The sequence below is a fragment of the Cricetulus griseus genome, chromosome 2, assembly GCF_003668045.3.
Source record: "Cricetulus griseus strain 17A/GY chromosome 2, alternate assembly CriGri-PICRH-1.0, whole genome shotgun sequence".
In the NCBI taxonomy this organism is placed as follows: Eukaryota; Metazoa; Chordata; class Mammalia; order Rodentia; family Cricetidae; genus Cricetulus; species Cricetulus griseus.
In genome coordinates, this window is record NC_048595.1 from 37,905,683 (window position 1) to 37,931,426 (window position 25,744).

General features: G+C 40.0%; 1 protein-coding gene across 1 annotated transcript in view; it reads right to left on the bottom strand.

The window, feature by feature from the left end:
- Window positions 1-7,834: 7,834 nt before the first annotated feature.
- Window positions 7,835-25,744, bottom strand: part of LOC100756707 (selection and upkeep of intraepithelial T-cells protein 2-like) — a 52,926-nt gene continuing 35,016 nt past the window's right edge. Inside the window, exon 7 of the mRNA XM_035438664.1 lies at window positions 7,835-8,028. Within this exon, the coding sequence (XP_035294555.1) occupies window positions 7,835-8,028 (194 nt within the window). The remainder of the gene's footprint in view (window positions 8,029-25,744) is intronic.

Here is a 25,744-nt window from a genome sequence, read left to right on the forward strand (position 1 = left end):
ACAACAACACAAATTGCAGAAAACTTACAAACTCATGGAATTAAGTAACACCCAATTGCACAATTCCTGGATCGAGGAAGAAATAAAAAAAATTAAAAATTTCCTAGAATTCAATGAGAATGCGAACACAACATACCCAAACTTATGGGACACTTTGAAAGCAGTGCTAAGAGGAAAGTTCATAGCGCTAAGTGCCCACATGAAGAAACAGGAGAATAATCACACTAGAAAATTAACAGCACAGTTGAAAGCTCTAGAACACAAAGAAGCCAATACACCCTGGAGGAGTAGACTTCAGGAAATAATCAAATTGAGGGCTAAAATCAATAAAGTGGAAAGTAGGAGAACAATACAAAGAATCAATGAAACAAAGAGTTGGTTCTTTGAGAAGATCAACAAGATAAACAAACATTTATCAAAACTTACCAAATGGCAAAGAGTGAACATGCAAATTAATAAAATCAGGAATGAAAAGGGGGACATAACAACAGACACAGAGGAAATCCAGAGAATCATCAGGTCATACTTCGAAAACCTGTATTCCTCAAAGTTCAAAAATCTAAAGGAAACGGACAATTTTCTGGACAGATTTCACTTACCAAAATTAAATCAAGAGCAGATAAGCAATTTAAATAGACGTATAACCCCTAATGAAATAGAAGCACTCATCAAAAGTCTCCCAACCAAAAAAAAACAAACAAAAAACAAAACAAACAAACAAAACAACAACAACAACAAAAACCCAGGCTTCTTTGAGGACCAGATGGCTTCAGTGCAGAATTCTAACAGAAATTCACAGAACAGCTAACACAGAAGTTGGTATCAGAGTTATTGCTCTGAAGGCATAACCATGGTTTGCTTTGGAGGAATGTGCTGTTTGGAAGATTGTATTAGAAAGCAGTTGAACACTTTAAATGAGGCTTAGTGAATTATACTGGCAGGAACACAGAAAACAGTGGTTCTGAGGGTGATTTGAAGTGTGGGGGCTGCCAGGGTCAAGAGGTTTCAGAGGAGAATTTTAGTATGTGGCATAGAGACTGTTTTTGTGATATTTTGACAAAGAATGTGGCTTTTGCCCTTGTCCAAAAGGTCTGCCTGTGGCTAAAGTGAAGAAATTTGGGTTAGTTGCATTGGCTGAGTGTGGTAGTTTGAATGCAGTTTGCCCCCATGAACACATAGGGAATGGCATGATGGGGGATGTCCTCCTGTATATGTTTCTCTTATTGGTTTATGAATTAAAACACTGATTATCCACGAGCTAGGCAGGAAGTATAGTCTGGGTTAACAGACTAGGAGAATTTGGGGAAGAGGAAGGCAGAGAGGAGCCTGGAGGTAGATGGCATGTAGCTACCTAGAAGATAGGATTCCAGCATTCTCCAGTAAGGCAAGACCACGTGGAAATACTTAGGTTAATAGAAGTGGTTTAATAATTAAGAGAGATCTATCCAGTAAGAATCATGAGCCATCAGCCAAACAGTTTATAATTAATATAAGCTTCTGTGTGTTTTTTGGGACTAAAGAGCTGCAGGACCTGGCTAGAAAGAAACTCTCTACAATGGTATTATTAGGAAGTGTGGCTTTGTTGGAGTAAGTGTGGCCTTGTTGGAGGAAGTGCATCACTGTGGAGGCAGGCTTGAGGTCTCATATATGTTTTGTATTACTTTTTATTCTCTGTAAATTTTATAATGTTTTCTGTTTTAACATTTCAAAATTTATTTAGCAAAAAATAAATACAATAAACATTTTGTGGCTTCCAGGGATATATTTTATCTTGTTTGAGTAATATTTATTTTTATGTTTTATGTGTGTGTCCATGTGTTATATGCATATGTGCATGCGTGTTTCTGTGGAGGCTGGAAAAGTGTCATAGCCCCAGATACTAGAGTTACAAGGGGCTGTGAACAATCAGATGGGTGTGGGGAAGCAAGTTTCTCTCCTATGTAATATCAGCAAGCACTCTTAACTGTTGAGCCATCTCCCCAGCATGGCTATTTAATGTGCAATGCTCAAATCAGGTAGTAGCAGTTACATTTCCTTAAACATTGATGGATACCTTCAAACTTTGCTCATTCAGTTATTTGTCAAGCATAATAAATTATTGTAAAGGGTGCTCACACAAATAGAGTTTATTGTTACTAAATAATTATTTTTGATACCTATAATTAAGCTTCCCTCTGACTTCTCATGCCACTTTCTCTTTTAAGTTTTTAGCAACAACTATTCTACTTTCTCCTATAAAATAAACTTTAAAACTTTCATAGACAAGTAATAATATTTAGAGCTTTTCTTTCTTTGCTGACCTACTTAGGAAAGAAGAAATTCAATCACACACACACACACACACACACACACACACACACACACACACACACCTTTAAATTACAAACATCTCACAACAATGCACTTCTCTTTCACTCTTTGCTTCTCTTAGTCACAACTGTCTACATTAAAAGTATATGCTAGTTGCAAAGAAAATTATGGGGATGAAACCCATCTTAATGACTGTGTGATTATGGAACTAGCAGAAGAATAAATATATATTTTCTTGCTATTTAATCTTACATTCCAGAAACTGAGGCAACATTTGCCAAGTCTCTATGCAGCACACTAATGTGCAATGCTCACATTGCATTAGTGTGAAATGCTAATGCAATGTGAGCATGCATTAGCTCAGATTGTATAATGAAAACAGAAGAAATGTATAATGAAAACAGAAGAAAAAATTTCTCAGAGGTTACTCAGACCTCATCCTTCTGAACGTCCACATTTCAGTAGCCTCCATGTAAAGGTCTGCAACCTCCCCAGAAATGCAAAGACAAGAATTTTCCCAGAGGCATAAGCAATAGAAAATGAAAGAAGAGAACTTTCATGAATTGACTACTAGGTACATAATCTTACTAAACTCTGATACTTACCTGAGCTTGATGGTTGCAAATCAGCTCTTCACTGTTCTGATAGACCACCCTAGTTGGCTCACCCAGATTTCTGATAAAGGTCAGGCGTTTTTCTGTATCCAGGGAAAGATGATTCAGAGTCGGACAGGAACCAGGTAAATCTGATCATCAAGCCTCTTCTATTCTCAAATTCTGGCTGTATGATTCTACCCACTTGGCAATTTGTTGCTTTTTTTTGCAGAGAAATTCCCAGTGGGCTAATTGCATCAACAGACAACTGAAACCTTTGTTCAACTTGTAACTCTTATTGCTTAAGTACTAACAAGGCTTCCGTCACCCATGGAAGTATCAAAACAGATTCTGACTCATACCTGTCATGCACTGAGTCTGCCCATAAAAGATATGATTAATTTATTTGGCATGGCAGAAGAGTCAATTTATGAAAGTACAAGCAAAAGACTCATAACCAGCTCTTCCATGAAGCAAAGCAGCCCATCATTTCCCCCAGGGTAATAGAACAATCTGACCTTGAAAACATAACAAAATGTGAAGACTTCAGAACACACCAGATAGTTTAAGATGGGTGGAGTAGATGAACTACTGAAAGTAAAAGGATAAACATGCTATATTAGTTATTGTTTTCATTGCTCTGTCTAAATATCTGTTAGGAGGAAACTTAAGAGAGTGAGGATTTATTGCCTGTAATGTTATAACTGAACTTTAAAAATTATGTACATATTTGAATATGTTTATAAAAATCACCCACATTTATGCATGGATATCCACATAGATAAAAGTATAAGAAAATGAATGTGTGATTATATACATATGTTTATAATTATAAATATAAACTTAATATGTGTGCTAATGATACATGCATATGTATGTACTTTTTGTATAACAGTATAGTTTCTTTACATAATATGCATGTATTAGTTAATATTTTGGTGGATGTGACTAAATACCTGACAAAAAACAACTTGAAGGACTGATTTATTTTGGCTTACAGTTCCATCATGGTATGGAGGCATACTGCTGGTCATGTTGTGGTCAAAGTAATCAAACAAAGTTCAATGAATGATGGTACTCAGTTTGTTTTCTTCTTTTTAATATTTTAAAATATTTTAAAAATAATGTTTTTATTTAGTCTTTGATAACTGCATACATTACATTTTGATCATATTCATTCATCTGCCTCAGCTCCTCCCAGATATCCTTATGTCTCTCCACCCTTCAAACATGCTTCATGATCTTTTGTTCAAAAAGGGAAAAGAAAAGCAAAAACAGAGTCCAGTTTGTGTTGACTGACAAAGGCTATTTGGTTGCCCTCCACAACATGATGGTAAGTCTCTGTTGCAGAAGACTCTATTTACTTATTTAATTGAACTTGGTGACATCAAGGTTGCACTCAAACAGATGCTTTACCCTTACTGACTAGTGTTCATAGTGCTAGAAGGTACAAGTCATGCTCCTGGAGGATAAATGTTTGTGTTTTTATTTTCATTTAGTTCTAGAAAGATTTTTCCTTCTTCATTTCTGTCTTTACTCAGTTTTCATTCAGTAGTTGTGTTGTTTAGCTTTCATGGGTTTGTGTATTGTCTGCCATTTCTATTTCTACTGTTGCTGATATCCAGGTTTATTCTTCAGTGATCAAATAGAATTAAGGGTGTTATTTCAATTTTCATACAATTATTGAGACTTGTTTGTGTACTAATTTGTGGGGAAATTTTATGAACTATGGAGAAGAAAGTATGTTCTTTAGTGTTTGGGTAGAATGTTCAGTAGGTATCTGTCCAAGCCATTTGATTTATGATATAATTTACCTCCAGGATTTCTATATTCAGTTTTGTTTGTATGATCTGTCTAGTCATATGAATGAGGCATTGAAGTCATTCACAATTACTGTGTCGTGGTCAATAAGCAATTTAAATATACTAGTATATCTTTTATGAAATTGGATGACCCCATGTTTGGTGCATAAATGTTTAGAATTGAAATATACTCTTGGTGGGTTTTCAATTTAATGAGTATATAGTGTCCTTTCCTATCTTTGAACTATTTTTCATTTCAATTTTAATTTGTCAGATATTAGAATAGCTATGCCTAATTGTTTTCTTTGTCCCTTTTGCTTTGTTTGCCTTTTTTCATTCTTTTACCCTGAGGTGATAGTTTTCCTTGATGGTGAGGTATGTCCCTTAGAAGTATCAAAATGATAAATCCTGTTTTCCAATCAATCTTTTACTCTGTGCCTTTTTATTTGAGACATTGAGACAATTAATATTGTGAGTTTTATTGAGTAGTGTTTATGAATTTATGAATTATGCCATAATTGTTAAAGAAATTACCTCTAAGAATTAGGGAGAACCACAGTACAGGAAAGGTGCCTTGAGAATAAGACACCATTCATTAAAACCACAGTTTGGGAAAAGCAAATTAATTTTAAAGGAAACAGACTCAACTGATAATGCTTATAACGGGTGCTGTATTCTGAAATAATCACTCGTGGAATGTTTTCATAGGTTTTTGACACCAGAGGTCATAGAGGCAACTGCAACTATTCTAAAAGGCCATTAAATCTGGAGCTGAAAGTATAATTTGGCAATGTCATCCACTCCATGCAGTGGATTGGTAGAAGCCTGTAGCATACAAGGAATATGGAGCCTGAAGGATGGTACCAAGGACCCAGATAGCTTCTGAGGTTGGGCAAGGTATATCAGTGTTAGAATTTCTACAAGGAAACAATACAAAGCCATTTTATGAGGCTGTGAATGTGAAGCACAGGATGCAAAGGAGATCTTTGGATGCTGGAAATGCCAGGATTATGAAATATCCACCCAGAAAAGCTGTACATATGGAAAGGCATCAGTCCAGGGGAGAGGCTCATGTGAAAACATTGGCAGGGAAAGGCTTCCAAGGCTAGTGGAACAATGATTCTATCTTGAAGTATAGATGCTGACACATAGATACAGGATTTAGTGTTTCCTGTGCTGGGCTCCACTCTTGCTTTGGCAAGTCTTTCCTTATTATTGTTCAATTTTTCACATTTTAAATGAGAATATTCGCTTTGTGCCACTTTGTATTTAAAGTATGTAATATACTTGACTTTACAGAATCTCACAGTCAAAAGTTTGCTTTGGGTCTCTGATGAGTCTTTGGATTTTAGGGATTTGAACAGTGGTAGAATTATTAGTATCTGAGAGACTCCTACATTAAATGCATTTTTCATTATGAGATTGCCATGAGCCTTTGAGGAACAGGAAGGAAATTTATGACTTAAAAGTAAAGTTTGGGGGTGTCAAATCGACATAAGATAGTTAATCTTGGTTATCAGTTGTTTCAGGGTCCCAGAGGGTGTCCCCCAGGCATTGGGGAAAGCAGATATGGAACCAATGAGACAGGTACCAGGAACATGTCAAAACAACAAGCTCACTTTATTTCAGAAAGGGGTAAGCCTTTTATACCTCCCATCCTGACCCAGTGGGTAGATACACTAAGCTGGCATCTGCTGAGGTGATGTGGTTGTTGTCCTTAGGGTCCATGCCCTCTCTCATTAGACTCAGTTATTGTTGTCAATGCCCTCTGGAAGATCCAGGTGGTCTGTCAGGAAATACCTACTGTGCATGCTCTTACTATTGGTTTAGGTCATCTATCAGGCCCACTGAGGGTTAGTTATCCCACATTTCCATCCTTTTTATTATTATTTTTACACGACACACTCAGTGGGAGCTAGGGTGCTTTGCCCTGGCCTTGTTGTTCCTACCTCAGGAGGGCTCAGAATAATGGAAAGTGCCTGTTTCAGGTCAGCCTGCCAAACAGATTCTTACCCATTCTTGACTACCAGCTCTAGAAAAGCATCAATCCTGGTGAGTAGGGTGATGGGTCAGGCAATAGCCTTTAGTATCTCAGTAAGCCATACATGCATTACCTTTCTAGGAGGGCTTTGTCCTGACTGTCAGAGAGCCATTTGTACTTGGAGGATCACCTTGATGGGAAATCTTTTGTTGATGAATATGCTGCTTGAGACATTTAAATAAGAGAAGAATAAGCAGTACTACCACGCCCAGCAAAACATACATAAGGATCAAGGAGGGATCATAATGTTTTTTTAAATTGCTTCACACACTCATCAAAACATTGGTCTCCAAGGACATGGGTGGTACCCTAGTCTTGTTTAATCAATGAACTTGTTCCAAAAGCAATATGAAGTAATTGAGGAACTTGTCTGACCAAGTCCCTTTCATGTATTATGTCACTTGGAATCTTTCTGAGGAAGTATTGAAAACTTTGTAGGGGGTGAGACAAATTGCCTGGTATTGGGGTTCGAACATTAACAATGACATATCCTTTAGCAGAGTCAATTCCTCAGCCCAAAGGTCAATTTGTTGTTTTAATATATGTATAGCCTGATTAAGATGTTGATTAATTATCTCTTGAGCATATAGAACCTCAGCAGACTTAGTGATTACTTGATTTAAGGTTTCTACCATGGTGGCCCTTTGTGTTAGTGATACTGTTCCAGCCACCCCCTTCCCGTTCGAAGCACAATGACCACAATAACAGGAGCTGTGATTCCCAAGTCTTTTTGTCCTACTCACATCCTCTAATTCGGTTTGAGCTATAATGGTAATGACATGGAAGTGAGTAGCATTGACAACAGGTACCCAGATGACTTCTGGTTCTCTCATTAGAATGGCTGTTTGTAGTATCCCAGCCAACAGGATGCCAGGGAGCATGTCTAGAGGGAGCCAGTAAGGGTATCTCTGACACTGGAAGCATTGGTTATTAGAAAGAACAAGAGGGGGCCTTCCCCCTCTACCCTCTGGTAGAGTAAGCAAGGGACCTGGAGGCAGTGCAAAGTAGCCAGAATCAGCTGCCATCACTGTCTCTCTCTTCAACCTCCAGTAGAGTGGTGAGTGCCTGGGGCTCCTCCACCCAATCTCTCACTCCTTGAGTTCCCTGACCTGTGGAGGTCGCTGGATACTTCCTACCACAGAATCCTGCAGAGGGACCTGGAGGCAGTCCAAAGCAGCCAGTATCAGCTGCCACCACTGCCTTCCCCCTCCACCCTCTGGTAGAGTGAGCTGGTAGAGTGAACCCATATCCATCAGAAGAGGGAGCGACCCACCTACACCCACTGGAAGAAGAGATGGGAAGATAACAGTATAAGAACACATCCAATAACAGAAAGACTTATATGACACCACCTTAGTATAGAGACTCTGCACCAGCAAGACCTGAACATCCTAATGCAGATGAAACAGAAGAGAATGACCTTAAAAACAGCTTCATGAAAATGATAGAAGTCCTCAAATAGGATATGAGAAAATCCTTTAAAGAAATGAAAGAAAAAACAAACCAAAAAATTTAAGAAATCAACAAATCTTTTAAAGAAAGCAAGGAAAGCCAAGAAAAAAACAATCAAACAGATGAAGGAAACAATTCAAGACCTGAAAACTGAAATAGAGACAATAAAGAAAACACAAACTGTGGGAATGCTGGAAATAGAAAAGCTGTGTAAATGATCAAGAACTACAGATGCAAGCATAACCAACAGAATACAAGAGATGGAAGACAGAATCTCAGGCACTGAAGATAAACTAGAGGAAATAAACCCAACAAATCCTTAACACCAAATATCCAGGAAATGTGGGACACTGTGAAAAGACCAAACCTAAGAATAATAGGTATAGAAGAAGATGAGGAAATCCAGATCAAAAATGCAGAAAACATATTAAACAAAATCATAGAAGAAAACTTTATTAACCTGAAGAAGGACATGCCTATAAAAGTGCAAGAAGCTTACTGAACACCAAATAGACTGGAACAAAAAAGTCCCCACGCCACATAATAATCAAAACACCAAACATACAGAATAAAAAAATAAACATTAAGATCAGCTAAGGAAAAAGGCCAAGTAACATATAAAGGCAGACCTATTAGAATTACACCTGGACTTCTCCATAGAAACCCTGAAAGCCAGGAGGTCCTGAATAGATGCTCTACAAACAGTAAGAGACCACAGATGCCTGCCCAGACTACTAGACCCAGCAAAACTCTCAATCACAATAGATGGAGAATATAATATATTCCAGGACAAAACCAGATTTATACAATACATATCCACAAATCCAGCCCTACAGAAAGTTGTGGAAGGAAAACTCCAAACCAAGGAAGTCAACTACACTCAGAAAACATAGGTGATGGGGAAATGTACTGTGTATGTTTATCTTATTGATTGTTAAATAAAATACTGTTTGGCCAATGAGACAACAAGTAAACGGGACTACGAGTCAAAGAGGATTCTGGGAAATGTGGTAGAGAAGTGCTGATGCAGGCAGGAAGTGACATAGCAAGGAGACTCATATTTAAGTGAAGGAGAAACAGGAGGGGCCTTCTTTTCCCCTCTGCTCCTGCTCCAGCAGCACGATGTGATCCACCGACCAGGAGGGATGCCAACAAGGCGTCTGATAAGATAAGTCTTATAACATATATAGATGTATGATAATTAAGACCGAACTAACAGATGAGGAATCCTAGTCATTGGCCAAACAGCTTTGAACCTAATACAAGTTTCTGTGTATTCATTTGGGCCTAACTCGGGCGGGCAGCTTGCATAAAGCGTACACGTGGTGGTGGAGCTCGGTGGCTTTTGGTGGAAAGATTTATCGTAACACATAGTCAATCAATAATCTCATTTTACCAAAAGCCAGAAATAGAGGAAAAACTCACAGACAATACCACCACCAAAACCAAATAAAAAACAAACAAGAAATAATAATCAATGGTCATTAATATCCCTTAATATCAATGGTCTTAACTCACCTATAAAAAGACACAGACTAACAGAATGGATTAAAAAGCAGGATCCATTCTTCTGCTGCATACAAGAAACATACCTCACCTTCAAAGACAGGCACTACCTCAGAGTCAAGGGTTGGGAGAAGATTTTTTCCAATCAAATGGCCCTAAGAAGCAAGCTGGTATAGCTAACCTAATATATGAATAATTAGACTTCAAACTAAAATCAATCAAAAGAGATGAAGAAGGCCATTTCATATTCATCACAGGAAAATATATATCAAGATGAAGTCTCAATTCTGAACATCTATGTACAAAATACACAGGCACCCACACTTGTAAAGGAAATATTACAAAACTCAAATCATACATTAAACACCACACACTTATATTGGGAGACTTCAACATCCCACTCTCACCGCTAGACAGGACCACCAGATAGAAACTAAACATAGAAATAAAGGAACTAACAGACATTATGACCCAAGTGGGATTAACAGACATCTAAAGAACATTCCATCCAAATACAAAAGAATATACCTTCTTCTCATCACGACATGGAACATTCTCAAAAATCGATAACATACTCAGCAACATAGCAAATCTCAACAGATACAAAAACATTGGAATAATCCCCTGTATCCTATCAGATCACCATGGTTTAATGTTAGAATTCAACAACACAAATTTCAGAAACCCTACAAACTCAGGAAAATTGAACAATGCACAATAGCATCATTCCTGGGTCAAGGAAGAAATAAAAAGGAAATTAAAGACTTTCTAGAATTCAATGAGAATGAAGACACAACATACCCAAACTTATGGGACACTTTGAAAGTAGTGCCAAGAGGAAAGTTCATAGCACTAAATGCCCACATGAAGAAACTGGAGAATAGTCACACTAGAGAATTAACAGCACAACTGAAAACTCTATAACAAAAAGAAACAAACTGACCCCGGAGTAGTAGACTTCAGGAAATAATCAAATTGGGGACAGAAATCAATAAAGTTGAAACAAAGAAAACAATACAACGAATCAATGAAACCAAGAGTTGGTTATTTGAGAAAATCAATAAGATAGACAAACTTTTATCCAAACTAACAAAAAGGCAGAGAGAGAGAGAGAGAGAGAGAGAGAGAGAGAGAGAGAGAGAGAGAGAGAGAGAGCATGCTGATTAACAAAATCAGAAATTAAAAGGGGAACATATCAACAGACACTGAGGAAATTCAGAGAACCCTCAAGTCATACTTTGAAAACCTGTGCTCCACAAAATTGGAATATTTAAAGGAAATGGACCATTCCTGAATAGATATCACTTACCAAAATTAAACCAAGAACAGATAAATAATTTAAATAGACTTATAATCCCTAATAATAGAAATAGAAGCAGTCATTAAAAGTCTCCCAACCAAAAAAAAAAAAAAAGCCCAGGGGCAGATGGTTTCAGTGCAGAATTCTTTCAGAAATTCAAAGAATAGCTAATGCTAGTACTCGTCACACTGTTCCATGCAATAGAAGCAGAAGGGTCATTGCCAAACTCTTTTTACAAGGTTACAATTACCTTGGTACACATGCCACACAAAGACACAACTAAGAAAGAGAAGTACAGACCAATATCCCTCATGTACATTGATGCAAAAATAATCAATAAATTACTGGCAAATGAAATCCAAGAACACATCAGATAAATCATCCACCGTGACCAAGCAGGCTTCATCCCAAAGATTCAGGGATGGTTCAACATATGAAAATCCATCAATGTAATCCACCATATAAACAAACTGCAAAAGAAAAACCACATGATCATCACATTAGATGCTGAAAAGCCTTTGACAATATCCAACACCCTTTCATGCTAAAGGTTCTGGAGAGACCTGGGATAACAGGAACATACTTGAACATAATAAAAGGAATATATAGTAAACTACAGCCAGCATCAAACTAAAATGGAGAGAAACTCAATGCAATTCTTCTAAAATCAGGAACAAGACAAGGCTGTCCACTTTCTCCATCTCTTCAATATTGTACTTGAAGTTCTAGCTAGAACAGCAAGACAACAAAAGGAGATCAAGGGGATACAAATTGGAAAGGAAGAAGTCAAACTTTCACTATTTGCACATGATAAGTGACCCAAAACAACTCTACCAGGGAACTCCTATAGTTGATAAACACCTTCAGCAAAGTAGCAGGATACAAAATTAACTAAAAAAAAATCAGTAGCCCTACTATATACAGATGATAAATGCAATGAGAAAGATATCAGAGAAACATCACCCTTCTCAATAGCCAAAAACAAAATAAAATATCTTGGGGTAACACTAACCAAACAAGAAAAAGACCTGTATAGCAAGAACTTTGACTTGAAAGAAAGAAATTAAATAAGATACCAGAAAATGGAAAGATCTCCCATGCTCTTGGATAGGTAGGATCAACATAGTAAAAATGGCAATCTTGCCAAAATCAATCTACAGATTCAATCCCCATCAAAACCCCAACACAATTCTTCACAGACCTTGGAAGAACAATACTCAACTTTCTATGGAGAAACAAAAGACCCAAGATAGACAAAACAACCCTGTACAATAAAGGAACCTTCAGAGGCATCACCATCCCTGACTTCAAGCTCTATTATAGAGCTATAGTCCTGAAAACAGCTTGGTATTTGCACAAAAGTAGACAGGTCGACCAATGGAATCAAATTGAAAACCCACACACCTATGAACAGCTGATTTAAAAAAAGAAGAAGCTAAAACTATACAATAGAAAGAAGAAAGCATCTTTAAAAAATGGTGCTGGCATAGCTGGATGCTGGCATGTAGAAGACTGCAGATAGATCCACATCTATCACCATGCACAAAACTTAAGTCCAAATGGATCAATGACCTCAACATAATTCCAGCCACACTGAACCTCTTATAAGAGAAAGTGGGAAATACCCTTGAAAAAATTGGTACAGGAGACTGCTTCCTGAACATAACACCAGTAGCACAGACACTGAGATCAACAATTAATAAATGGAAACTTCCGATACCGAGAAGCTTCTGTAAGTCAAAGGACATATTTAACAAGACAAAACGGCAGCCCACAGACTGGAAAAATATATTCACCAACCCCACATCTGACAAACGGCTGATCTCCAAAATTTATAAAGAATTCAAGAAACTAGTCTCCGAAACACCAAACAACCCAATTAAAAAGTGGGGTAAAGAACTAAACAGACAATTCTCAATAGAGGAATATAAAATGGCTGAAAGACACATAAGAAAGTGTTCAACATCCTTAGCCATCAGGGAAATGCAAATCAAAACATCTCTGAGATACCATCTTTCTCCTGTCAGAAGTGCTAAAATAAAAAACACCAATGACAGTTTATGCTGGAGAGGATGTGGAGAGAGGGGAACACTCCTCCACTGCTGGTGAGAGTGCCAGCTCATACAGCCACTTTGGAAATCAGTATGGCAGTTCCTCAGGAAAATGGGAATCAGTCTGCAAGTCCATTTTTTGGTATATACTAAAAAGGGTGCACATTTACACAACAAGAACATCTGTTCAACTATGTTCATGTCAGCATTATTTGTAATAGCTAGTACCTGGAAGCAACCTAGATGCCCTTCAACTGAAGAATGGATAGAGAAAATGCGGTACATTTACACAATGGAGTACTACTCAGAAGAAAAAGCAATGGAATCTTGAAATTCACAGGCAAATGGATGGAACTAGAAGAAACCATCATGAGTGAGGTAACCCAGTCACAAAAAGACAAACATGGTATGTACTAACTAATATATGGATTTTAGATATGGATCATGGGATTGCCAGCCTACAATCCACACCTCCAGATAGGCTGGGAAACAGGGAGTACCCTAAGAGAGACAAGCATGGTACTCTAGAACAGAGGAAGGGGATAGGATCTCCTGAGATGATTGGGAACATGGGGGAAGGGGAAAGGGAGATCAGAAACAGAGAAGGGGAGAAGAGGAGGGGGAGGAGGAAATGGGGAAACAGAAAGTTTGAGTTTTGGGAAGAATAGAGGAGAGCAGGATGAGAGATACCATAATAGATGGAGCCATTATAGATTTGAGGAAAGATCTGACACTAGGGAGAATTCCAGAGATCTAACAAGGATGACACCAACTGGCAATGTAAGCAATAGTGAAGAGGTTCCCTTAAATGCCCTTCCCTGATAATGAGATTAATGACTACCTTATATGCTACCCTAGTGCCTTCACCCAGTGGCTGATGAAAGCAGAGGCAGACACCCACAGCTAAACACTGAACTGAAGTCCTGGAATCCAGTTGCAGAGAGGCAGGAGTGAAGAGCAAAGGGGTCCAGACCAGGCTGCTGAAACCCACAGAAACAGCTGACATGAACAAGGGGGAACTCATGGACCCCAGACTGATAGATGGGAGGCCAGCATGGGACTGATCCTGACCTCCCTGAATGTGTGTGTCAGTGAGGAGAACTCTGCAATCTATGGGACCTCTGGTAGTGGACTAGTAGTTACTCCTGATGTATCAATGGACTTTGGGAGCCCAGTCTACTTGGAGGGATATTCTCCCAGCCTGGATCCATGGGGGAGGGCCTAGGCCCTGCCGGGGCTGATAAGACAGACTTTCTTGATCCCCCATGGAGGGCCTAACCCTCCCTGGGTAGTGGAGGGTGGATGGGTGGGGAGTTGGTGGGGGTTTGGGAGAGGAGGGGAGGGAGAGGAAGCTAGGATTGACATGTGCAGCAGGCTTGCTTTCTAATTTAACTTGCTTCCAAGTTAATTTGGAATATTTTGTGTTACATTTACAACATTCCTTCCTGTCCATTGACCATTATATTTTTTATGGAAGTAGGTCCAGTTAAAAAAGACGACCACCCTTTAGGAGTATTAAAGATCACAAATCAAGACAATTAGAGGGGCCACTTAAGTCTCAATTGCCCACGATTGTGTAAGATGGAAAATGTATGGGATCTCTGAGGGAGGATATGGGGAGTAAGGTTGGAGACATCAAGTGCAGTGAGCCTCCACCTACCAAGTTGTAGATTATCAGGCTGTACTGGATAGTCTCCTGTAAATCTAGAGGAGAAAACAGGCTGGCAATGTTTCCAAGGGATGGGGAGCCCTACAGAAGTGGATCATCCAGACACCACTGAAAACTGAGGCAAAGGTGGCTGGAATATAGTTGGAGGAACTAATGAGTGTTTGTAGTTAGTGAGTGGGGCAAGAAGCTCCAAGCCCAACATGCTTCCCTCAGGAAGGTTGCAATGAAAGTCTATTGCGGTCATGCTATATAATTTTACACAGGACTAAGTGAGGATACATTTATAGTGAAGCAGAGTATTTCTTCCATGGACTATATGCCTTCCAGTTTCCTATGTGTAGTTACTGTGTTTATGAAAGGCAACCCCAGATTTGCATTAGAAGTAAACAAAACTGGGTACACAGGGGAACCATCTTCCATGGGCAAAAGAATTGGGGGTAGTGGGACAAGGTCCCACAAATCCTCTGTATATGGAGAGCAAACAACAGCATAAAGAGCCATGGAAATATATGTCACCCATCTGTAGCTTCTCTTTGGGCAAGGTTTCTTGGTCCACAGCGGGATTAATATCTCTGGAGGGTATCCATTATTGGAGTGGTGGTGGCACTCTGTGGAAAGATGCAAGCATACTCTTGCCCTTGGGTTAATGGGGGGTGGGGTTGCCATTGGATGAATATAAGATCCCTCCATCTTACCAGTTACAGGGAGTACCTTGTGGCAGGCAAGCACAGTATTTGTAGTCTAGCCTTAATCCCTTATCATCAAATCTTAGGAATTTAATGTGGAAAAGGCTTCACAAGACCAAGATTAGAATTTCTCTTTGCTTCTGGTGATATTATTCAGGCCAAGATCTCTTTAAGGGTCTGATTAATTCTTTACATGATGGTCTGTAACACAAAAAATAAAAGATTCAGAGATTGATATTGGGGTTCAAACTTCAAGGTGAAGAACAGAAAAACAAAGCAGTGGGCTGCTAGCTCTTACCTCTACCTCAGGCTGAATGAACTGATCCTGCTGCCTCTCCTCACAGCATGGCTGGAGAATGAATGCCTCCTACTGAATAAATAATCACCACAGTGGCCTGTCCTTGAGGATTGCAGGGGATTCCTATTGTATGGGAAACCTTCCAGGAACACACAAAATCATTAAACTGTTGTGACATATAAGTAGGCCATTTTTTATGGCCCTGGATACCCGCATGACTAGCATTGCCAAAAATGAGTAACTTAACAACATTAGAGGCCTTCCCTCCAGGCAATGCCAATGCATACACAAAGCCAGCATAGGTATCCACTATAACATGCACATATCTTAAGCTGCCAGAGGATGTATGTTATGTAACATCCATTTGCTGGGTAGCATTGGGTATTTGGCCTCAGGGGTTCACCCCTGCCCTATGAAGGGGTTCCAAATGGGCAAGCAGTGTACAAGTACACAGGACTTGGATAGATGTTTACACTGTGAAACTGGCAACTCGGGGAGCCACTAATGTAAGCTCTGTGATGATAGGCAAAATTGCTGATGTAACTTTCTAGCTTGTTCTAGCAAATTTATATAGCTGTCATTATAATGGCATCAGTTATTTCATTCCCCTTTGCCAAGTCTCCTTGTAACTTGGAATGTGACTGAATATGAGACAAATACTAGGATTCGGTTCTTTGATCTAAGATATCTTGCATTAAGAGAATGGTATTGGCTTTTGGGCTTAGGGAGTCCTTAACCCTTGACAATGCCAACATTCTTGTGGCCTATACAGCATAGTAACTACCAGAAAAGGTGTTGACAGGTTCATTTTGACATTCTACCAGGATTTTAAAGAGTACTAATAATTCCTCTAGTTATATAGAGTCAGGGTTTAGAGTAACATACATTTTGTCCATCTCTCTCTTTCTTTGAATTATACTCCATATTTTGTCTTATTAGCATCTGAGAAGCTATGGTTTCATAGGGTATGGACCTAGATGAGGGTATTGAATTATTTGGTATCTCTATTGGGAGTGTTGGGAGCTCTGATAGACTCTTATTTTTGGGTAAATGATTGTCAATGCTTCCAGTGAACCCCGTAACAATCTCTTGAAAAGAGATGGAATCTGCCCAGAGAGCTTGTGTAATTTTTAGAGAAAATGGGAATATTAGCTTATTAGGCTCACTTCCATAGATCCTTCTGGCTAACATAATGTGCCTTCAATCCCAACTGAAATAACTGGTCAAATTTGGATGTGACCTTTTGTAAATCTGAATGGGCTTGATGTAGCCACATTAGAGGATCACCTTGCCAGAGTGCTCCTAGGAATCCTCTGGATGTCCAGAGGATTATAGCCAGTAAAGGCAGTTCTGGATTATGGCCCTGTAAACTGGTAGTTGATAGGATAGTAAGAGCCTTTTGTAACACATCTCTAGCTGCAGTAGTGAGTTTAATCCTTTCAAAGAGGCACACTGGGCCCTCTAGGAATGAGAATAGCTCTCTCATCTCCTGTTCTGGAATGGATAAAAAAGGTTTAAGCCAGTTGACTATTCCACATAACTGTTGTAGCTCTGAAAGGGAGTACTCAATTTTTCTATTTTATATAACTTGAAGGACTGAGGCCCATTATCCTTAGAAATGACAAACACTAGAAATGCAAATGAGGGCACTGTTTGAGTTTTGTCTGGGGCCATTAATAGCTTCTACACAGCCAGGTCTCTGAGTGTCAGTCTCCATTAACAGTCCTTTGTAGGTAAAATGAATCAGGATGGGCCATCAACAAGTCATCCATATAATTTACCAGGACAACATCCTGTGGAATATTGACCAGAGCTTGTGCCACATATAATTGGCATATACAAGAACTATTTTTCATTCCCTGGGGAGGACAACCCATTGGTATCTTTTCACTGGCTTGTGCATATTGGGCTCCCAGACAGTGAAGGCAAAGCAGCCCTGATATTGGGGTGCCAAGGGAATTTAAAAGAAGCAGTCTTTAATGTCTAATATTGTTGTGTAGTGGAGAGGAGGAATAACGTCAGGATGAGGAAAGCCTGGTTGTGCCAAGCCCAATTTTTTCCATCTGATCATTAACCCCACTAAGGTCTTGAAGTAAACAGCATTTTCCAGAATATTTTTGGGGGGATAGTGAATATAGGGGTACTATATCTGCTGGTGGATGGCTCTATGTGTCCCAGGTGCAGTTGTTTCCCACCAGCTGTCTCAGAAAAGACAGTTTGGGTTCAATTATAGGCTACTGTTCCACCCATACATCTTTCTGTTAGCCAATGAATTTGAATGGGGTCAGGCTGCTTGATGGTCTCAGACTCGTGGGTGGGGGGGACAGTGGCCCTTAGAATTGGGGGTGTGGAGCTTGTTCAGGATCCAGGCCTCAAAGGCCCATATTGTCATACACTACAAGATCATCAAAAAAGGCTCTGTCATCTATCATTAGGGCAATTCCCCCATCTTCCAGAATGTCTTTACCCAACGGATTTCTAGCCACAGTAGAGATGATAGGGTGGATGGCTCCCTGATTTCCACTGAGGTCCTTCCAATGAACTGTGTGAGTGGTTATCTTAGAGTCCTGTTGGCCCCCTACTCCACTAATTGGGCATCCAAGTTTAAACTTCAGTGTGGGAGGGGAGCACCTCAGTCTCAGTTAATATAGTGACATCTGTACCCGTGTTACCAATCCCTTGGCAGACAGCCCATCCAGGACGATGGTCATCATAGGAAAGTGAAGGAAGATGGGCAGCGTCCAAAAATATCTTTGGGTTTGTGAGGCTTCCTCTTCATTGCTGGGATGAGGAGGAGCATCCCATCCAGATTTTAAAGGAGCCTCAGTCTCCTCAGGCTGGGAAAGGCAGTCCTTGGCCCAGTGAAAACCCTTATTGTAGCTTGTGCACCTAGCTTTTAGTTTGGCCCATGGGCAATTTCTTAAGTGTCTGGCCTGTCACAGCCTGAGCATGTCTTGTCAGCTGGCATTGCTGAAACAATCTCCCTTTGTTGTCTGCCAGCAAGAAGGGCATTAAGGGAAGCTATAAGAGCAGTTATCAGGCCATGGCTGGGATCAAGGTCTGTGGTTGCTGTTACCTATTTATGTGTATCTTCAGTGTGAACAGTAACCACTGCATTACTGGTAGAGGTATTAAGAACCTCCCATGTTAACTGTTTAATTAGCATTTCCCTCTTGGGGTCTGGGTCCATTCTGTGCTCCACTGCTTCATTAATCTAGGTAAGAAGTCAGTAAACAGCTCCCCTGGCAGTTGGATAAGGTTACAAAAATATGCATAGTTCCCGGTGGGTGCTAGTCTTTAGGACTTCAAAGGCCAGGTCAGAGATCTACTGAAAGTAAGCTTGCTGGCCAATTTGGCCCCGAGTAATGGGGTTGATATATTGCCCATGGATGGTGAGCATGTCATGAGTAAGACCTTCTGGTAAGAAGGTTATATTGTATATTAATATAGGCCTGAAATTTGGCCTGGCCATCATAGCAGAGTGCCAGTTAAGAAAGACCGCAGCCTCAAAGACAGCCTTCATTACATGGTAACAATTATAATAGGTTTGTAAATGCATGCCCCATTGCTGTAAAAATCTGCTTGAAATATGGTGAATTGGGACCAGACTCACTGACTACCTTGTGAGTGAGGGAGAGATCAGACAAAGGAGTGGGTATTCATGGTTGAACTGCTGCATCAAGGCCTACATTCACCAGAAAGGCAATGTTTAAGCCCTGTGGCCTTGCAGTTGAGATAGGTTAAGAGATTGGTAAAGTGTTTACTGCGATGGGCAAACAGTGTGGTAGGTACCCCACACTGCCGGGGGACGTATAGCCACCCGCAGCACAGAAGGAAGAAGGGAGAAATGGACATGGACCTGGGGGATGTTGTTTTATCCTTTTCTCTATCTTTTCTTCCATCAGTCTCCTTAATTTTCCTTTTCCTTTTCTTTCACCTTCTCTTTCCCTGCACCCTCTTCCTCATTACCAGAGTTAGAGGGGATGTCAGAAATTGGTGGAATGGAGGTGATAGATATATTGACATTGTATAGTTCCTGACAGTGTTCATTGTGGGCCTATTCAACTCCTCCACTGAGGAGGATCCTTTTTTTAAAAGATTTATTTATTTATATGTGCATATGGTGCTCTATCTACACATAGAGCCTACACACCAGAAGAGGAGAACATCAGATCTCATTATAGATGTTTGTGAGACACCATGTGGTTGTTGGGAATAGAACTCAGAACCTCTGGAAGAGCTGCCAATGTTCTTAACCAACTAGTCATCTCCAGCCCCCAAGGAGGATCTTAAACTAGTAATTATCACCAACAAAATAGGGATAAAAGATAGCTGAGGCGCCACTCCCAGGGCTACCTCTCTCTTTTTAGTCAGACAAAACCCACATCCAGAGATCAGATCACAGTCCCACATAATCTCTGGGGATAATCAAGGTGCTAAATCCTCAGCCTCTATCCAAAATTTTTCTAGGTCCACAGTTCTGGCCCAAAGTCATTGGGTGGTTAAAAGGGACTTGAGGGCCCTGATAGGAGCCTCCTTACAATGAGAAGGGAGATTTCCTATAGCAACAAAGTGTGACAAACAACAAAAGGAAAGTGAAAGTGTGTGTCAGACCCAAATTTCTTGCACTTAGTGTTGGGAGTTCGATCTTGGTTCTGTTTTTTGAGGGGTCAGTTCTTAGGTGGAAATGCCAGGCAAATTTGGACAAATGATATGTGCCTCCATATCACTTTCATGAGACAAAGACCAACACTGAAAAGAAGAGAGGGGGGTCTCACAGCAGGACCCAAGGAACACTCAATACAGAGGGTCCTACTCATTGAAAAACACTGATCAGGGGGTGCTATTGAGAACCACCAACAAGGATAATGGATCTGTCAGGCTGTGCTATCAAAAATGAATGCAAGATTGGGTCACTTTTGCCAAAATCAGCAGCGACAGAAAAGGGCAAAAATGGTGGCCCCCCAAAATTACTGAGGCAATGACAACTGTTAATATTCAGGAGTCTGTACTGGCCTGTCCTTTGGGGTTCTGACAGGATACACCCTCAGCTGAAGCCACTAAGGGCACCATCTGTGCACATTCACTATGTTCCCCTTTAAAAGGGTCCTGCCCACCTCCCATCCTTTCCCCCTCTCTCCTCCTTCCTCTCCCTCTCTCTGCTCCATTTTTCTTCTGCCTCCCTCTCTTCCCCTCTTCCCTCTCTCCTTTCACTCCTGTCTCTAAAGGCTGGTATCCCCCCTTTCCTCTTTTTATGATCCCTTTCCCTAATAAAAACTGTTTTGTGGTTTTCATCAGCCTAGTCTGGACCCCTTTGCTCATCATCACAGAAACAGCTGACCTGAACAACAGGGAGCTCTTGGTCCCCACACTGATAGCTGAGGTACAGCATGGGACTGATCCAGATCCCAGGAACCTGGGTTTCAGAGAGGAGACCTCTGAAATATACAGGGCCTCCTGTAGTAGTTCAGTACTTATCCCTAGCATAGGTGTGGACTTTGGGAGCCCATTCCACATAGAGGGATACTCCCTGAGCCAAGACATACAGGGGTGGGCCTAGGCCCTATCCCAAAGGATATGATAGACTCTGATGACCCCCCTCCATGGAAGGCCTCACCCTCTCTGGGTAGTAGAAAGGATATGTGATAGGTAGGGTTTTAGTTGGGAGGGTGGTAGGGGAGAAGGTGAGAGAGAGGGAACTGGGATTGACATGTAAAACAATCTTGTTTCTAATTCAAAGAAAAAAAAAGAGAAAAAACCCTTCTGCTTGAACCCGGTCTCATGGCATCTTTCTCTCTCATGCTGCTTTTCTTAAATTAGAACAACAACAATAACAGCAATCCAGGCAGGCTCGCTACCTATGATGAGCCCCATGTTGCAGAGCACAACATGTTGCAGGGGCCTGGTAGATGTCCCTTAGGGGTGGGAGAAAGTAGATTCAGAACCAATGATGCAGGTACCAGGAACAAGTTGAAACAAGCTCACTTTATTTCAGAAAGGGGTAAGCCTTATATACATCCCACCCTGCCCCAGGGTATAGATACACTGAGCTGGCATCTGCTGAGGTGATATGGTTGCTGTCCACAGGTCCGAGTCTTGTCAGACTCAGCCACTGTTGTCAAGGCCCTCTGGTGGACCCAGGCTAGCCATGAGGAAATATATACTGCGCATGCTTTTACTATTGGACTAGGCCATCTATCAGGTCAGTTGTGGCTTTGCAATCCCCCAATCAACTTTACAGAATTTAGAATAGGAGACAAAACTCTGGGTTTTTCTTTGAGGTATTTCTTAAAAAAAAAAAAAAGCATAACTAAATAAAGAGACTTACCCAGAATGTTCAAGGGTTGAATATAAAAGAGAAAGTACATGGATCATCAGTTTGCATCTCATCTCTCTGCTTTATGACCCTGTACATACTATGACAAGTTGCTTCCCAAATGGAACCAAAATAGCTAAATCTGATAGTGTTTTTTAGTCCTGAAGCCAGAGTCATACTCTTCATTGAAGGGACTTCTAGTAAATTTCTTTTGACCCAGTAGTCTGAAATGTCTTAAAACTGTTTCCCAAACTATGCAGTCAGACAGGATGGGTGCATAAAATAGTATTATTGTAGACCAGCTCTTAGGGCTACACCCAGGGTTCAAGGAAAATGTCCATAGCATAGTGAAAGTTTTTCTATCTGAGGGTATGGAATAAATTCACAAATGTGCTGTCCAAGTCATGCTTTTTTTTATTATTCTTCCTAATCTTCTGTTATACCTCTAATTCTACCTCTACAGCTTCAATTCTACCTAAGTTATAATTCCCAGTAGTTTCTAACTTCTGATTCTCTCTTCTTTTCCTCTGTTCTACATAGCTATATGTATATTTACAGGATACTTTTTGCAATAATAAAACAGTCACAAAGCTACCTCTGAAGATCATAGCACATTCTTTGAGTAAACATAAGGTGCAGAGCCATTTACTGTGGCAACTCAAGGTTTCTGGTGTGACCAGAGGCTAGGGGCACAGTGCCCAGTGAGACTAACTACAGAGAGATCTACACAGAGTATCAAGTCTTTATTTGCCAGAATTTAGCAAGTGAAGAATTCCCATAGTCTCTTAGGTTGCTTTGTATTAATAACCTTGGTTAGACATCTGCAACTATGTCTTTGTGCATATCTGTAAAGTTTTTAACTGATGATCCATTACAGAAACATTTAGTCTACTTTGGGCTTGCTCTGTGGTAAAAATGAGCTAATTATTTGTAGCATGTCTTAGACTGGGGAGAAATTGTTATTTTCTATGTTAGTATGAGTTAAAGGAACAAAACAGGCTTTTAAGTGTCCTACATTCCGGGTGGGACCAGAGATCTAGTTAAAAAGAATATCCTAGTTTATTTTCTAAATATAAAAATTATACAGTTAATGATAAGTAATCTTCCTCATCATCCACAGACATACATGCCCATAAAATTGAGAAGCTATCATGAGATTACATTTGCACACCCTTTGAGATTACACACTGCAGTGCAGGTATTGGGGAGACACCATAGCTTTTTTTGCACATGTGAAATTACAGACAGGAGCAACAGTTTCCAGAATCAGTGGAAACTGATTAGCCTTGCCTGATGGGATTCTCCTCCATCAGAGAATCATTCCCCTGGTGGGTTGACATCTGAACAATAATTGTTACCTGATACACCCAAGGCCTCAGACAAAGAACCAAAGATATCTGGAAAGACTATGCAGCACAGCCATCAGTTTGTTCCATTTTTAGTTACAAAAAGTATTTACCAAGAAATTTCTTGAGACAGAAACTGAAAATTTTTCCATTCTTCAAGAGATGTTAAACTGGAATAATTCTTAAGGTGTTGTTAATCCTGATTAAAAAGATTTTCTAGGTGTAGTGGTATAGCTCTGTAATCCCAGTATTCTTGAGTTGGAGGCAGGAAAATGGCAAATTAGAGGCCAACCTGAGTATAAGCAATGGCACAGAGAAGCTACCAAACAAGACTACTTCATGAATAGAAAGAAAGATTTATTAGAAATAAAAATTGCCAAAACCATCCTGGGTAAGTTGTAGGGGACAGAGAGAAGAGCAAAATGATGGAAAAGCAAGCAGATGTAAAAAAATTAAATAAGTTCTAAAATGTTTATTTTTTGTATATGGTTCTCTATCTGCAGGTTCACCTACATGCCAGAAGAAGGCACCAGATCCCATTATAGAAGCTGTGAGCCATTATGTGTTTGATGGGAACTGAACTCAGGACCTCTGGAAGAGCTGCCAATGCATTTAAACTCTGAGCCATCTCTCCAGCCCCAGAAGGAAGCAGATTTTATATGATAGTCTGTAGGGAGACACCCTAGCCCCACCCAATAGTCCTGGGACAGGTACCAGGTGGCCCCTCGACTCCCCCATAAGGGCGTGGTGAAGGAAAGCCGGGGTGACGTAAGGGAGCTTCTTAAGGGGCTGCATGTGGGGACCCGGGCCCCTTTTGCTCTGGCCACGCTTGCTGGGTTCTATAACCTAGCTCTGGCCTGTGTTTTGCCTTGGTGTCTTCTTGAATAAAGAGACTTAAACCTAACAATAGTTAGCCAGATGAGTATCTGAGATGATACAGGTTGTTGGGATTGACCAAGAATTAAGCACCCTTGACCAAGGTAATTAACCTTTGTGGATAGGTTAAGGGAGGATAATTTTGTGGAATATTAGTTTAAGATGTGCTGAATATTTGTTCATTTATGCAAAGATGTGCTGCATTGTTTTATCATGCATTTGTTTAACTCTATAAAGCTGTGTTACTTTGCCTGCCTAAACTACCTGATTGACCCAATGAAGAGCTGAACAGCCAATAACTAGGCAGGGAAGAGAAATGGATGGAGCTGTCAGGCAAAGAGAATAAATAGGAAGAGAAATCTAGGGGAGAGAGAAGAGTGAGAAAAGGAGACGAATCAGAGGATGCTAGGGGCTAGCCACATAGCCAGCCAGCCAGCTGGTCACGGAGTAAGAAGTAAAGAAAGATACAGAATAAGAAAAGGTGAAAAGTCCATAGGAAAAATCTACTTAAAGAGAAATGGAATAATTTAAGTGAGAAAAGCTAACTAGAAACAAGCCAAGATAAGGCTGGGCATTCATAAGTAAGAATAAGTAGTCTCTGTGTATTTATTTGGGAGCTGGGTGGCAGCCCTCTAAAGAAATAAACTCATGGGTTTCTGGATGATTAAGGCTTGTTTCTGGCAGAAAGGAACCTTCTTTATGAGATCTGCTAGTTTAGTATCAAAAACCATTTAGGCTTCTTTACCTGATAAATCCTTCTGTTTACCCCTCAGAAATCCTTCTATTTAGGACAATATCACCAGCACTGCCATTTTAGGTGGGGGCTTTAGAGTTACCACTGGGTTCTGACAGGAGACTTTGTCTCTAAGAAAACAACAAAACTTGTTTTAAATGATTAAGATTGCTTTTATTATGAAATATGTGTGCCTCATATTTCTTTCCTAACCTTACCAGCTAATCTTGTTCTTTTGGCATGGCCGTATATCTGACTTCATCAGTGGCCCTCCTCTTTTAAAACTCTTCTGGGGAACTTGAGAACTACAGTGGCATAGGGTGTGCCAACCTTATTTTTTAAATGGCCCTGGGGCATTGTATTGTGCAACTTAGGCAGAAAATGATCCATCTATAGATAATGTACATTTACTTGCCTTGAAACTTTTTGAGAATTTTTAGTAAGAATGCATAATAATAATAGATTTACTAATTCTAATGCTAGGAATAAATTCTAAAGCAGATAGATCAAATATCACATGATTTTTCTTGTTCTATATTTATGTATGTGAGTTTTCTGTTTGGTGAAAAACTTGCCTAATGTTGCAAACAAGAAGTAGATTCATGTCTTGTTATCTGTACCTATTGAATATGTTAATGAGAATACTTTCACTGGGTTTCTCACTGCTCTGATAATCAGTCAGACTCTAATTAAACTCAGCGATAAGTTTGGAGGTCTGGGCAATCTATGGGGTCTCTGGTAGTGGATCAGTATTTATCCCTAGCA